General features: G+C 48.2%; 1 protein-coding gene across 5 annotated transcripts in view; it reads right to left on the reverse strand.

Annotated features, from left to right (window-relative positions):
• The window catches only part of LOC144937647 (short transient receptor potential channel 4-like), a 30,152-nt gene extending 16,127 nt beyond the window's left edge, over window positions 1–14,025 (reverse strand). Inside the window, exons 1-4 of one of the 5 annotated variants that reach the window (XM_078865025.1) lie at window positions 13,503–14,025; window positions 13,021–13,271; window positions 11,198–11,285; window positions 5,239–5,630 (exon numbers count right to left, since the gene is read on the reverse strand). In XM_078865025.1, coding sequence (XP_078721151.1) covers window positions 5,239–5,616 — 378 coding nt within the window. In that variant the 5' untranslated portion in view covers window positions 5,617–5,630; window positions 11,198–11,285; window positions 13,021–13,271; window positions 13,503–14,025. Of the gene's footprint in view, window positions 1–5,238; window positions 5,631–11,197; window positions 11,286–11,927; window positions 12,077–13,020; window positions 13,272–13,502 lie in introns of those variants that run through there. The other 4 variants (XM_078865028.1, XM_078865026.1, XM_078865024.1 and 1 more) reach the window with 4 other exon arrangements.
• Between the last annotated feature and the right edge of the window lie 561 nt (window positions 14,026–14,586).

Here is a 14,586-nt window from a genome sequence, read left to right on the forward strand (position 1 = left end):
TTTTTCTTTTATAGTTGGGGAGGCACGAGTTCGCTTTGTCCCTCACATTATGAATCACAGGTGCATATCATTAATAAAAATGTAATATTAATTGTAAACTAAATTTCGATTTAAAGCTTTCGTGACTGCAGGGATTCATCTTCTTGGTTCTTTCGGTAAAGTATTTTATTATGTTTTATTTGTATTATTTTATTATTTCCCTTCTACGTGACTTTACCGAAAGAACCAAGAAAATTGTAAATTACTGAATATAAATCCATGAAGGTGTCCAGTTTGGGAGGGGTATTGCCCCCCCCCCCGCAAACTCCGCCCATGGGGCTCTGCCCTCTCCAGAAAGCCACTTTCAGCTTAATTGCACGAACGCAGGGTGATGATGATGATGATGAGAATGTCAACACTCGCAGTCTCCAGGGCAGAGAGTTGGCTAACTCGGGTTCATTGTGGCCTCGTCGGAACATGAATTGAGAACGTGCGAGCTCCTGGCACCTGAATGTGGGCACTCGACTTGTAGGCTTACCTACGTGACTTTACCGAAAGAACAAAGAGTATGAATCCTTGCAGTCACGAAAGCTTCAAATCTATAATTAGGCTTAATCAGCTTCTCAGGCGGAGTGGATCGCAATTCACACGCTCACCACGAACCGCACGGAAAAATTCCTTTTTCAGTTTCAAGTTCACAAGGGCAGCGCGTCGTAGATTTATTGTGTCAGTGGTGTGCGGTAAGCCCTTTGCAGTGGATGAACGGAGTATTGTATACAAAGTGCAGCGTCAGAGATGGCCATAGCAGTGACTGCAATAAATAGCTGTGTGGTTTCATCTATCAGTACATTTATCTGGCGAGACTGTTTTAAAGATTGCAAGATGTTTGGCCACCTCTTGATATGACTTGAAAGCAGCACAATAATTATATAAAATTAACTTTAGTTTCTTGTCTGTCAGTCACAGCACTTGCTAGTGGAGTTTTTTTTGTCATACAGAGACCAGTAAGAGCTCATTTTATCCAGAGAGAATCAGGAAGCTATGACATTGATGATGAGCTACAGATAACCTATGGCCGTGCTAATCGCAATGAGGTGAGGGGCTACCTGCCGAAGTACAGTGGAGGACAAATCCAAATGAGGCTTCAAATCACGAAAAAAAAAACCTCAATACATTATTTATAATACTGTGTCGCTGATAGGAAAAACATATATATCTCAGTCGGTGACGTTTTTGGCTATGGACATTCTTCATAGCACACAATGGGGCTTCATGTCACTCATGCAAATGTCGCTTCATTAATTATGACAGTTTAAAAAAATCGACAAAGCCACCATCGGACAGGCGGATAGTGGCTTGCGTGGCAATATAAGACTGCAAAATAAATAACATAGTAAAATAAACTCCTTGTGCCAGACCACTCGCTCTTCCCCAAGCTACTGAACGAGGAGTTGCAATGGCATCGGCTGCATTTATACACATCCCCAAGGTGCCTAAACGTATTTATTGAATTGCCATCTTTGCAATAAATCGGTGTAGTGTTCGATAAAACAACACATCATTCGGAACAGTGGCCCACCAAGTGTTGGCTAGGTAGAGAAGAGACGTAACGGCACTGTCTTGTAACGTAACAACAACAACATCAATAACAAACACACGGTTTTACTGCACTCTACAACTGATTCGCAAAAAAAATGGCCGACACGTTCAGTTTCCTTGAGCTGGTGGTCTAGATAAGGCTGAGTGAGCCATTGTACGATACACCCCGCTGGCCCTGACGCGGCTGTCTGGCTTAACCACCTGAATGTGAAATTGGAGTTGTTGCTCTGCACCTACAGCAGCCACACGAAAGCAGAATAAGTAGAATAATTTTTACTTAAATCTTTCGTGACTGCAGGAATTCATATCCTTTGGTCCTTTCGGTGAAGTCACGTAGATAGAAAAAAAACCCACGACGTTTCGATCACAACACAAGCGGTCGTCATTAAGACTGCGATCGAAACGTTGTGGGTTTTGTTATTTTTTATAAAAAATTTTTTTTTACCAACGTGACTTTACCGAAAGAACCAAAGAATAAGTAGAAGAGTGTGGGACACTATTATACTGACCGAGTCGACTTCTGATTGCGATTTTGAACTTGTAATCTTCCAATCGTGAGTCGAGTGATCTACCAACGGTGCCACCCGACCAGGTTAAACAAGGACACGGGGGGGAGGGGGGGGTCTTTGCCGAGGTGGTCAGATGGCGCCGATGAGATCCTGACGGCAATGGCACAATTGAAATAAAATTGGGATAAAATAACATATTGAACAAACAGTGTCAACATGCTCAGGATCATTGGATAGTGATGGTTTATACCGAAGATTGCGGAGCCCACGGCTGAAATCAATAGTGACATTCCAAGGCAGAGTAAATACGATATCATTTTCATGGGACCTCCCTTGCCAGTATCAAAATATAAGAATAGGTTTTACCCTTTTGGCGTCCTCTGGTCTAACACTGTTTGAGACTAGGCTCTAAAGAAAGCCGTCTCTGGTGTGGACCAATCAGTTTCAAAGACAATCTTTGGTTCTTTCGGTAAAGTCAAGTAGGTAGAAAATAATCATAGATCACGACGTTTCGATCGCCACACAAGCTATGCGACTTTACCGAAAGAGCCAAAGAGTGTGGATCCCTGCAGTCACGAAAGCCTCAAATCAAGAATGCATATACTGTCATAGAGCTTGTTTTTTGTTTGCATGTTCACCACAAGTGTTTAATGCAGACATGACTCCTTGCAAAAGGTTTTTGTTTGGTGTTTTAACATCTTAACATAACTGTGTTATTGCCAGAAAGGGACAAACCTATTCTCATACAATCTAATGTGTTTTGTTATGTGGGATGATAACCATCGTCGTATGGCTATGACAAAGCCATTAATTGGAAAATAGAGAATAGACTACGTGTTTATTAATGGACTGCTATGGAATGCTAGAGGGCCCATACAGAGCGATTTGATCTTGCAGAGACTATCGGTTTTATTGAGTGTTGAGACAGCTCCCTGTCGATTTGGAGTACACCGGTGTTGAACAAATGGGGACGTTTCAGCCTCTTTATATACTGCATCTCAAATCTCATTTCAATTTGTAATGATCAGCCTCCGCTAGAAAGAGCTCTTCAGATTCCCTCTGGAGGTGAACAGAGAAGATTTTTTTCCACGCTCGCCACACGTTTTAGAAGAAGTACCCGCATTTTACCTCACTACACGGGAACTGCAAATCTACTAACTCTTGGGTGCCAATTTATACTGGTGGGTGGACAGAAGCGAGGGGGGGGGGGATTTAAGCAACTTGCCCATTGTTTCAACTGCTCAGACCGAGAGGTCAAATCGAACTGGCGACCTTTGAATTGCAGGTACGGTGTGCTAACCATTACGCCATGGCAGCTCCACAACTGAGTTACGATTGAGGAGGGAAAAGATTGAATTAAAAAACAAATCCCGAAGCACCATTCCAAATTGTCGCTCGGATTGCCGATGGTGATGTTTGTTTTGATTCGTTAACGGTCTCCATCACGTTTAAAAGCGAAAGACGGATCGTGACATGGATCGTGGAAACGTTTTTTTTGTTGTGGGGGATTTTTATGATGCTTTAGTTCCTTTGAGACGCGCAGCCTCCAATCGATAGCCCTTCTGACATTTGACAACATCTGTAGATTTTTCATGAGCATGGCAGCAGTGCCTTGAGTTATGTACACACGAGGGATGAGTTTCAGATTAAAATATATCGGAATTGGGATATTGGGATTTTCAAGGACACTTTCGGATGTTTTTCGGGTATTTGGATCATTTGCATTGTGATGTACTGCACATTTATGTGTCTGCACAATAGCAAAAGCGTCGTCACCATTTTGGCGGGGGAAATGTGAAAATGATGGCCAATTATTGGCTTCAGTTCTGGTTTTGGATGAATGCAAAAGCATCACAGATTTTAGATCGTCTGAAACTTTGGATCTCGGCTTAATTTTCGGTTTTTTTTAAACACTAAAATATCACAAAATCTGATCGCAGCCTTTCTAAACACTTTTAGTTCAACGTGCTTTGATACGTGGACTGCTTGTTCTTCTATATCAGCGCTAAGGATGCCTTTCAGATTTAACATTTTCATATTTTAGATTTTCAGATTTTTTTATTTCAAAGGCAATTTTGGACCTGTTTTCGATGTATTGTCGATGTACATTTAGAGTTAACCACACACAAAGGGGCGCTGCATTGGCTGATGTAGATGCAGAGCAACAACTCCAATTTCACATCCAGGTGGTCAAGCCAGACAACCGCATCAGGTCAAAAGTCAACAGTGGCCATCCTGTAAAGAAACTCTTTCCCATCTTGACAATGATGAATTTCCATCGCTGGCCCAGGGCTTGAGATGGACACGAACACAGCCCTAATTGAGCAGTGAGACACTCTGGGTATAGTTCACATCTCCCCTGTTGGCGGTGGAGGCACTGTCACATTTTTGTGTGTGGATAAATCCGATAAAAATGGGCAATCGTGAAGTTAGGGAATGAGGAAGGCTTAATTACTCACTGAATATTTTCTGGATTGCTGGTCGATTGCAGTAGTCGGCACATGGCAAGTAGCCATAACCACAACAACCCAGACTTGCATTGACTGACGTCACACGCAATGAACGCGTCACACGCAATGAACGCGTCACCCACCCGTACCCTGCCCCGAGTTGCCCCCCCAAATCAGACTCAGATGTCTTGCGAGGCCAGCATAATACAGCTTGGCATATAACCAGTGCCAAACTATCCCACACAAGTCAGTTTCCCATGGTGGCTCGGCTTGGCGAGTGGAACAACATTTTCTTTATTCGTAATGAAAGTTGTCTGTAGGCGGTGTGCACGTTCAGCTTGAGACGCCGGGCTCCTTACGCCGGCTCGGCTCAGGATGTGCCAGTGGGGCAGAGGTCGCAAACGGGTTTTGATTCCTTACCCGTACCCGGCTGCACCAGGGCTGCAAACCCGTTCCCTACCCGTACCCGTACCCTACCCGAAATGAGTGACAAACGATTACTCACCAGTGACTCACGGCCTACCCGTACCCGTACCCGGCCGCATCAGGGTCGCAAACGGCTACCCGTACCTGTACCCGGCCCGGCCGGGTAGCCGGGTATCGGTTAGGGTACGGGTATCGGGTACCCGGTTGCGACCTCTGCAGTGGGGACACAAGGAGTGGGGTGCGGATTGCGGTGTACCTTTGACTTCGACTCATACCTGCTTGTCACCCCGGGGCTTCTTGTGGTTGAGTAGCAGCTCGACGGCTCCGACCACCTCCTTGCGGATGGCGTGGAGCAGCGCATCGCCCACGAACACGTTGCTGCTCAGCAGCAGCTCGATCACCTCCAGGTTCTCGTTCTCGATGGCGATGAGCAGCGCGCTGCGGCCCAGCGGGTCGGTGCAGTTGATGTTGATGTTGAAGTAGATCTGGGCCTCCTCGAGGGAGCGCTTGACGCCGGCGTAGTCGCCCTTGTCGACGGCGCTCAGGTAGAGCTTCTCGGCGGGCGACAGCTCGGCCTCGGCGCGCACGATGCGCAGCGGGATGCGGTCGCGGTAGGGGGCCTGCTCGCTGCGCTTGTAGTAGAGTTGGGCCATGTTCGCTGGCCGGCCTGCGCGCGGCCGACAAGAGGACACGTGCACTCTCACGTCGTGTCGGTTGGAAAACTCACTTTTTTTAACTTTCGTGATGAATTTCGTGTTTTTTTTTAGTTTGTCGTCATTCACACCCCCGCCCCCCACCTACGATTTTAGCACGGTTGGCTACGTACGGTGCGAAAGAAGTTCAGCATATGTACGTGCACGCAAGGCAAACGGCGTGGCGGACAAGATGAGCTGTGCACTTTAAATCGTCATGTTTGAAAACTGGTTTCTTTAGAGCAGATTTTTGTGTTTTTGTGTCCTCCCGCACCTCCGATTTTAGCACGGTTGGCTACGTACGGTGCGAAAGAAGTTCAGCATACGTATGTGCACGCAAGGCAAACGGCGTGGCGGACAAGATGAGCTGTGCACTTTTAAATCGTCAGGATTGAAAACTGGCTTCTTTAGAGCAGATTTTTGTGTTTTTGTGTCCTCCCACACCTCCGATTCTAGCACGGTTGGCTACGTACGGTGCGAAAGAAGTTCAGCACGAGCACACACGTACACGCAAGGCGGTCGGCGATGCTGGCAGGAGAGGCCCGGCTGAAGCACAGCAGCACGACTGGAATGACGGTCTCAAACTTGCCACATTTAAAAATAATTCGCTAAGATACCCAATTGGAGTGAAGTCACTTAGCAACGTCGCCCACCCCACCACCACCACCGGCCCCCCTCCCCCTGCTGTCAAACTACTGAAGATTATAATTGTCTGTGACACGTCGCGTCTTTACGATCGCCGTGCACTATAAGGCTGGCACAAATACCAGATGTACTTATGGTTGGCTTTCATGGGTCCTTCTGTTGCGTAGACGTACGTATGTAAGATCTCGTTTGCTCATGTGCAAATGTATAGTCAAGGCCGTAATTATAATATATATTGGGGGACACACATCCCCCCCAATATTCAAATATGCTCAAAATGTCCCTCCCAATATATTGCTATAAAATAGATTTCTGTTTATATGATTGTGGTTATGGTTGTACTTTATTAATCCCTAATCTCTGCCATTACATACAATGAAACAAGAAAAGGTAAAAAAAGAAAAAAACAGAGCAATGTAATACAATACACTATTAGACATTATTGTAAAAAAAAAGTCCTTCCTATGTGTTAGTGAATGTTTTTAATATTTTAGGCAGGAAATGGCACGAAATTCGTTTTCAAATTTAGATTTTCTTCTGGGACGGGACCTCCAGACCCCCTGGAAGATTTGTTCCCCCAAATGTTGACTCCATGGCTACGGCCTTGTGTATAGTTATTGGTTCACTCGCCGAGATGTCACGATGGGAGCAGTTCCTAAAATGAAAGTATGTATTCTGAACGTTGTGTATTGTTAATACAATTACGATAAATAATAATTACAGCCCTTCGCCAATCCACTGCTGGCGGAAGGCTTCTTCCACACAGAAATTGTTCACTGTGGTTCAGAATCAACGTTTTTGAGTTTATATCGCGTTATTTATAAATGTTTTCGTAACCCTCCACCACCCGACACGGTCAATCAGTAAAAAAGTGTCACGTTGACAAAAGACAAACAGTTCACAGCTTTAGCCGCACCGGTGTGTTGAAGCGTGAAACCACAACATTTTCATATTTTTTTTTTACTGATTGGCCATATCGGGTGGTGGAAGGTCACGACACATTTATAAATAACGCGATCTAAACCCAAAAACGTTGATTATGAATAATATTGGTCGCGAAAGCCTACGTGTTAAATTCACTGGGGTTGTTTGACATGGCCACGTTGGTCAATGCGGCTCGGTGAAGCGGAGTGCACAGGTCGCGTTCAGAGACTGCGCGCCACTGTGATGATAGCCGCGGATCAGAGGTCGCAACCGGGTACCCGATACCCGTACCCTACCCGATACCCGGCTACTCGTACCCGGCCGGGTACGGGTAGCCGTTTGCGACCCTGGTGCGGCCGGGTACGGGTACGGGTAGGCCGTGAGTCACTGGTGAGTAACCGTTTGTCACTCATTTCGGGTAGGGTACGGGTACGGGTAGGGAACGGGTACCCTTATCCGGCTGGGTACCCATTTGCGACCCTGGTGCGGCCGGGTACGGGTACGGGTAAGGAATCAAAACCCGTTTGCGACCTCTGCCGCGGATGCGACTCAAACTCAGCTCGCTCGAGTGCAGTGCTCTCACGTCTGCGCCATCGCTTCCCCATTCAGCCATCTCACTGCAAACCACTCTTTTAGGTTTCCTAAACGCAACAGTCGAGGTAAGCGTGATGAATTTCAGTGACGCAGTCGCTGGGAAGGCTTGCCGTTGCTAATTGAATAACACTTAGCACTTTATCTGTAATCAAAGCCCGCTAAATTATAGATGTCAATAACAATGCCAAGGTAAATAATTTAAATGATACAATTACTCTACTGCCGTGTAGGTTCAGTATCGATGTTATTTATATGTATGCCCTGAAGGATTTCATGGCTCGCCGATAATTTAACCCCAGTGACGAGTCCAAATATGAGAAGCAGTAATCAATTGCATGTGTTGCTTTCGCTGTGTTTGATTATGAATATAGATATATTTTTTAAAATAGCAATTTATATACGAGGCTCTGAAGGGGTAGTCGCATGTCGGTTTCATGGAATAGCCGTCACACACCGTGGCAAATGCAATTGCCCCAGGATGTAATGACACCTACTTAGCCACATGAGAAGGATTTTCATGCCCAGCAGCGGCTATGCTATGTCCGTACGAAACACTTCGAATTCACAGGGAGACATTCCAATCACGTGTTTTTACCTTGGTACGGTCACGTGGTTTGGTATGACAATGAAATGACCTAGAGAGACCTCAAATAATTCGACGCGTGTTGATGTTCCATGGTCAGGCCCGTGTGTTATTAATTATCTGTAAAAGTAAACCCTAAATGGACCACTAAAAATAGGAATGTCTCGTGCAGTTGCCTAATCTGCTTCCTAGACGAAAAAAAATTGGCGGCTATTAAAATCGCTCCCCGTAAAAATATTGACATTTTACAATTCGAAACGTGACCACCACGTCACCTGGAATGGCGATCATCAACGTCCTCGTAGCGCCAGTCGAAAGCATATCACGTTCCATGTGACCTGAATATTGGGGTTGCCAACCTTGTGATTTCAAAAAATACGGACAGAAATCGCGCGTAAAAAAATAATAATATGTACAGCACTGCAGATTCGTGCACACGTAGTCCCGCTTTTCTCCATCCACTGCTGGGGGGAAGGGGGGGCTATTTGAGCATATACAACACGAAGGCTTTCTCGACCAATATTATTTACTAAATTATGTTGGCGGCGATCTAACCCAAAAACCTGCATTACATGACCATACTTCACCATGTTCGGGGCGGGGTTGGCGACGGCGAGAAGCGCAGATGCGTTTGAAGGAGAGGACGCACGGAGCAACGCTTGACTTTGCTTCACTGCTGGCCGTCTCTACCGCTCACCACGTAGGCAACCGCAGCCAGCCCCTTGGCACACGCTGCGTGCGCGACCGACTGCGTCGCTGCGACCTCAACGCCAGGCTGTTGCTCAAGTCGCCCTCCATTTAAACCACCTCGTTCTCCGTACACCGCAGAGGCAACGGGTGAACTAGCAGTGTGAATATAATTCACCATCAGCTGAGTCCGGTGGCAGTAAGGCATTTACAACCGGCTACTGCCGCTGTTGTAGAGTCCGTTTGCCGTGCAATTTTGCTGTTGCTACTGCGCATGCTACTCCCATACAAGCCGCCTGTTCCGTGGCCAAGCAGTTGGTACGGAATCGCAATCGTCGAGCATTACAGCTGCACCCGCTTGGTGAGAACGTTGCCCACCCTGTTACATGCCCACTCATGAATCCTCATTCACTGCCTGCCTTCGGTGTGGTCTACGGAGATCAGATGGAGACTCGAGCAACGAATGCAAAGATGAAGTCACACACGCATTCGTGGGCCGAATACCGTTCAGAAATGCATTTTAATCAAGTCTGCGGAAAGCTCAAATCAAAGCACCATTCATGCTCAACCCAGCTTAGCTGCTGCGATCTGATAAGTTTCGGCAGTCAGGGTAATTTGGTAATTTGCACTTCAAAGTCATATTAGCTGGCAACCCGTTTTAATTGGACAACATAATCAAACCGTACAATCAATTGAAAGAGTAAAATAGTATGCAGCACGAAAGCGCAGTGGTAACGCGTTGTGCTTCACAGCAACAGGCGCCTGGGTTTGATTCCCGACTCTGGCGACTCTATCCGTGTGGATTTCTCTGTGTGTGGGATTCCTCCTGGTTTCCCCGATTTCCTCCCATAGCTAAAAGAAACCCACACGCACAATGTGTAACTGATATTGACAACAACAAACACATACCATTGCTGAAACATTACTTGCAAATTAACCCAATTGGGACAATACATAGCAACATTGCCCCCTGCTGTGAGAAGTTGGCTGGAACATCCTGAAAAAAGAATTAGTGAGGCTCTGCTGGGTAAACACGCGTAGCAGTAGTGATAATAATAGCAAGTGCTGAGGGATGTAAATATTGCATCTGAAATATTGACTGTCCATGCTAATCGAGTATGGGTGGTAACCCTACCTGAATACCACCCAGATATTAACACATTCCTGCGGAGGGAGCTGGTAGGAACGTTGCGTTGCTCGGTCAATGGCCAGGGTCAACGGCGGCGTGGTGTATTCCGCAAATATTGCTGACTGTGAGGGCGGGCACAAGCCGGCGTGAGTAGGTTAAACGTTGAGTTTTATAAGGGCACCACGGGGTGACCAGCCCGTCCCCACCCAGCCCCACCCCTCCCACCCCCCACCCAGCCCCACCCTCCCCACCCAGCCCCTCCCCACCCTCCCCACCCAGCCCCTCCCCACCCTCCCATCCCCACCCAACCCCTCCCTCCCACCCAGCCCCTCCCTGCACGACGGACACAATAATCCCCTGTGGGCTGGTGTAACCAGGAGGTTCCTATCAGTATGAATTGCACTTGAACCACTAGGCATCATAGGGTGAGTACTTTAAAGAGATCCCATTGATTTAGTGCCTTAAATGGATGAACCATTTTCATTAAAAAAAAACATTTCCGACAGGTGATTTTATTTTGTTATATTGTTAAAGTGATGATGGCTCCATATCTTACAGAGGTGGAATGGTCCCAACATTTAATATAAATATTAAGATTGGTGGAAGGTGCGTAGAGGCTTTGAAATAAAATGTTTTCTCAAATAATATATATTCCCTGTAAAATTAGAGTGTCTCTGTTGGGAAGAGAGAGAGAGAGGGGGAGGGGGGTGTACCTATATACAATACTATTCCTGCCTACAGCCAACACCAGTGACGTTCATCTGAACCGGTCCTGGGCTTCACCTACATCCACTCAGCCTCCAATGAGTATCTCGTGCGGTGTGTAAACATCGCCACGGGGGAGACAAAGGCGGCCGGGCGTGCTCCTGGCCACCCCCCCCCCCTGGTATGCCGTTCCGCCCTTCTTAGGCGCTGTTAAGGCTATACGGGGGTGGGGGGGTCTTCGTCTTGTGGCTCCGATAAACGAATGCGTTGCTCACGTTGTGTCTTGTCGTGCCGTGGGAGTGGAAACTACCACCAGGTGGCGGCACAGAAGCACAGTTCGGGGGCAAAAATCCCATCCTCGGTCTGCCACGCACAACGCCAGTCGGCCGTATTCGTCAAACGCACAGTTTCTATTTTGGCCAGAATAAAAAAAAGACTTAACAAACACCCCATCAACTACTAAGTTAAACAAAAATATGTGCACCCGAAGCATCGACAGGCACGCCACCAGTCGCATCAACAAGAATCCTCCTAGCACCGTCTTAATTATATTTTAAAAAATCAATACACCATACGGCAATTAATAAAATGAAAACCTCCCTTAATTTCTAAGCGGGTTGAGCCTTCAATGTGCTGTTTGATGGGTGGCCGCTAAAGCCCAAGCAGGTTCGCCGCAGGGCTGCGGGAGCCACGTCGCTTTTGAACCAGCGTCGTTATCCGAACGTAACTGCATCACCACTCTCCTACCCCCACCGCCATCCCGCGATCGGTGGTTTTAATAATTATCCATAACCTCTGCAACTAACCGAAAAGAAAACCGAGGGTTAATTATGCACGGATAAGGCGTTCCTCGTGGAGGGCATTCGCGCGCTCGTCGTGTTGAAAAGGGCTCCTAAGCTCGCTGCTGCTCCGTCGAACAAAAACGAGCAGCAGCCTGTGTGATTGTGACCGACGCGGGCAGAGATTAGAGAGAGGAGAGAGCGAGAGAGATGACGAATGAATTACGCGTTTCGCGGTTCGGGAGCGATATCGCGATCCACCGGTCTTTTGTGCCGCGTCTGTTGCGCGCCTCTCCGGACGCATTGTTCAGAGTCATCACCGGAGCAGCCCGCTCCATCGCTCGCTCGCTCCCTCTGCCTCTTTGGCGTCTCGTTTTGGAGCCTCTTAGCGATCACCACGTGCCGAGCCGATCCAAAGTAAAGTGCGCACTTGGGGACAGGGCGCGTCGCTCAGAAGGGATGGTGGGCCGACGGTCGAGAAAAATTAATGACTGATTGGCGATCCAACAAAATGAAACGTGGCCAGGTGGAGTAAGTCCGCCCACCGATAAAAGATGCAGCGGTGAAATGAGCTCGCGCGCCGCTGCTTTGTGGTTGTTATCATCGTCATCATCATCATTAACATCGCAAGAATCGCGAGCAACGGAAGCGGCTTGTGGAGGCCTTCATCCAGCGGTGGATCGATCATGGCTGCTGCTGACGCTGATTAAACGAACAACTAAAACGATGCATCGGCTCCGCGACGCGCGAGACGATTTCTCGACAACCCGTTGCGGTCTCCGCGCCCCCATTGTATCGTAAGCACCGATCTAGAATTCTCGCAGCGCACGCAGCCACGATGATCAAAGTCACCTGTTGAAGCCTTCGCGTTTCACAGGCGGCGGCGTAGTACAACAACAACAAAAAGAACCACAAGCCGAAGTGTGAGTGAGCCCACGGCTAAGTAAACACGTTCAATATTGGCGAGCGAGCAAGCACGGACGTGGGTCGAATCTCAATTCCACGTTTGACGGACACTTTATAAAATATGCAAAATAACACGTCCCCCCCCCTCTTTCATTCTTCATCCCTCCGGTCCATCTGGTTACACCACTCGAACAAGGAGCATCCCGTGTGTTGTACCCACACAGCAACAACAACGAAAAATCAAGCAAGACACAAACATCGCTTTCTGCGCGTTCAGATCGTCGCTGTGGCAAAAGTGGCCTGGCAACAAACGGGGGGGGGGGGTGGTGGGGGTCATGCAATCGAGCCGATGAAAGTATGCGGAGTGATGTTTCGTGTGCGGAACAAGGAGGTGAGGGGCCAAACCAACCCACCGTCATTTGTGCGCTGCGTAGGCAGAACGTGAAGCGAGACCCGAGGGTGCGACACGACGGCTCGTCGTCCTTTGGGGTTCTTGGACTCTTGAGGAGCTCATGACAGTGTCCGGAGCTCAGTTGCTGTTGTTGCTGTTGTTGTTGTTGCTGGTGGTGGTGGTCGTCTGCCGAGGTCACTTATCCACGCACGCATTGCGCTTTGTCCGTGCGATGGACGGACGCTCCGTGCGTCTCGCGTTCGATCCGCTGCGCTGTCGTTGAAGCGAACAAAAACATCATCACCATTATCATCAACAGCAGCCGCAGCAAACAAAGCGGATGCGGCACCTGTACCGTAATGAGATCATGTGCATGTATATTTAATAATAATAATAATAAAACACGTACAAAGATACAGCACAGCGCACATCAAAGTCGCTCTTCAAAACAAAAGCGTCCGACTGATCAATGTTTGCAAAACATAATTGCAACTAATGTAATACCTGAATTCAGTCTTCTTGTCGTCCAAGGGCTTGGCAAGACGAGAGCGCATTGATACGATCTGGTGAAAACTGCATATTTGAAATCATACTGGCACGGACAGGCACACCGGTTGTTGTTGTTGTTGTTACAATGGTAATTGTCGTCATCATTATCGTTGCGCTGGAACGTCCACGGTACGCAATACGAGCGACTGTGCAAGCGGCATCCCTCGAAGCCGCGCGCGACTCCGTTCCTGCAGCTCCGCGTGCACGCGCGCGCGCCTCCTCCTCCTCCTCCGGGTCTGTGCGAGTGCCCCGTGCCTCGTGCGAGTGAGTGGGGCTGTGTGTGTGTGTGCGCGTTCTGCGCGCTCCTCCCCGTACAACACTCCCCCACTCTCGCAGCCGCTGCGTGCGTTCTCCGCTGCAGTAACACTGCACGTGTGCGTGTGTGTGTGTTTGTCTCTGTCCGCGCGCACGCGCGCGCGCGCACTCTCGTACGAGGAGCGGCAGTGAGGTGGTTAGCGCGACGCTGCGTTACAAAACCGGTGGCTCGAGTTCGATAACAGCTCACGGCCAACACCAGTGACGGTGATGTGAACCGGTCCCTCTGAACTCCCCGAGGTCGAATAAGGTTCAAACGAGTACCTGGTGCGGTTTGCAAACATCGCCACTGGGGAGATAAAGGCAGTCGGGCGTGGTGCTGGCCACCCAACCCTCATGTGCCGTGCCGGCCTTCATCATCATTATCCCCAAGGACGGTGGCCTTCATCGGGGCTCGCTAAGAGCCCTTGTCCCAAAAGTCTGTAAATGCTATATGGGGATCTTTGTCTTTGCACTGTCGTTAATGGTAATGACATTATAGTATTCGTTTCGTGGGGCCCGACGCTGCTGATGGGACGTAGCACGTCGAACCCCGTCCAGAGTGTTCTTGTTTGGACAAACGGTGGCTGTTAACACAAGCCTTCAATGCTCTCCGGTCGAGAGACTGAACCAATTTAGATATACAATTTAGATATACAATACGGTCGATTAATTTCTCACGTAGACTGCTCACGAGCGCAGATTGTGATTTCTTGGGCACACTATAGCACTGCATCATGTGCAG

This window comes from Lampetra fluviatilis, chromosome 19, assembly GCF_964198595.1.
Source record: "Lampetra fluviatilis chromosome 19, kcLamFluv1.1, whole genome shotgun sequence".
Classification (NCBI taxonomy): Eukaryota; Metazoa; Chordata; class Hyperoartia; order Petromyzontiformes; family Petromyzontidae; genus Lampetra; species Lampetra fluviatilis.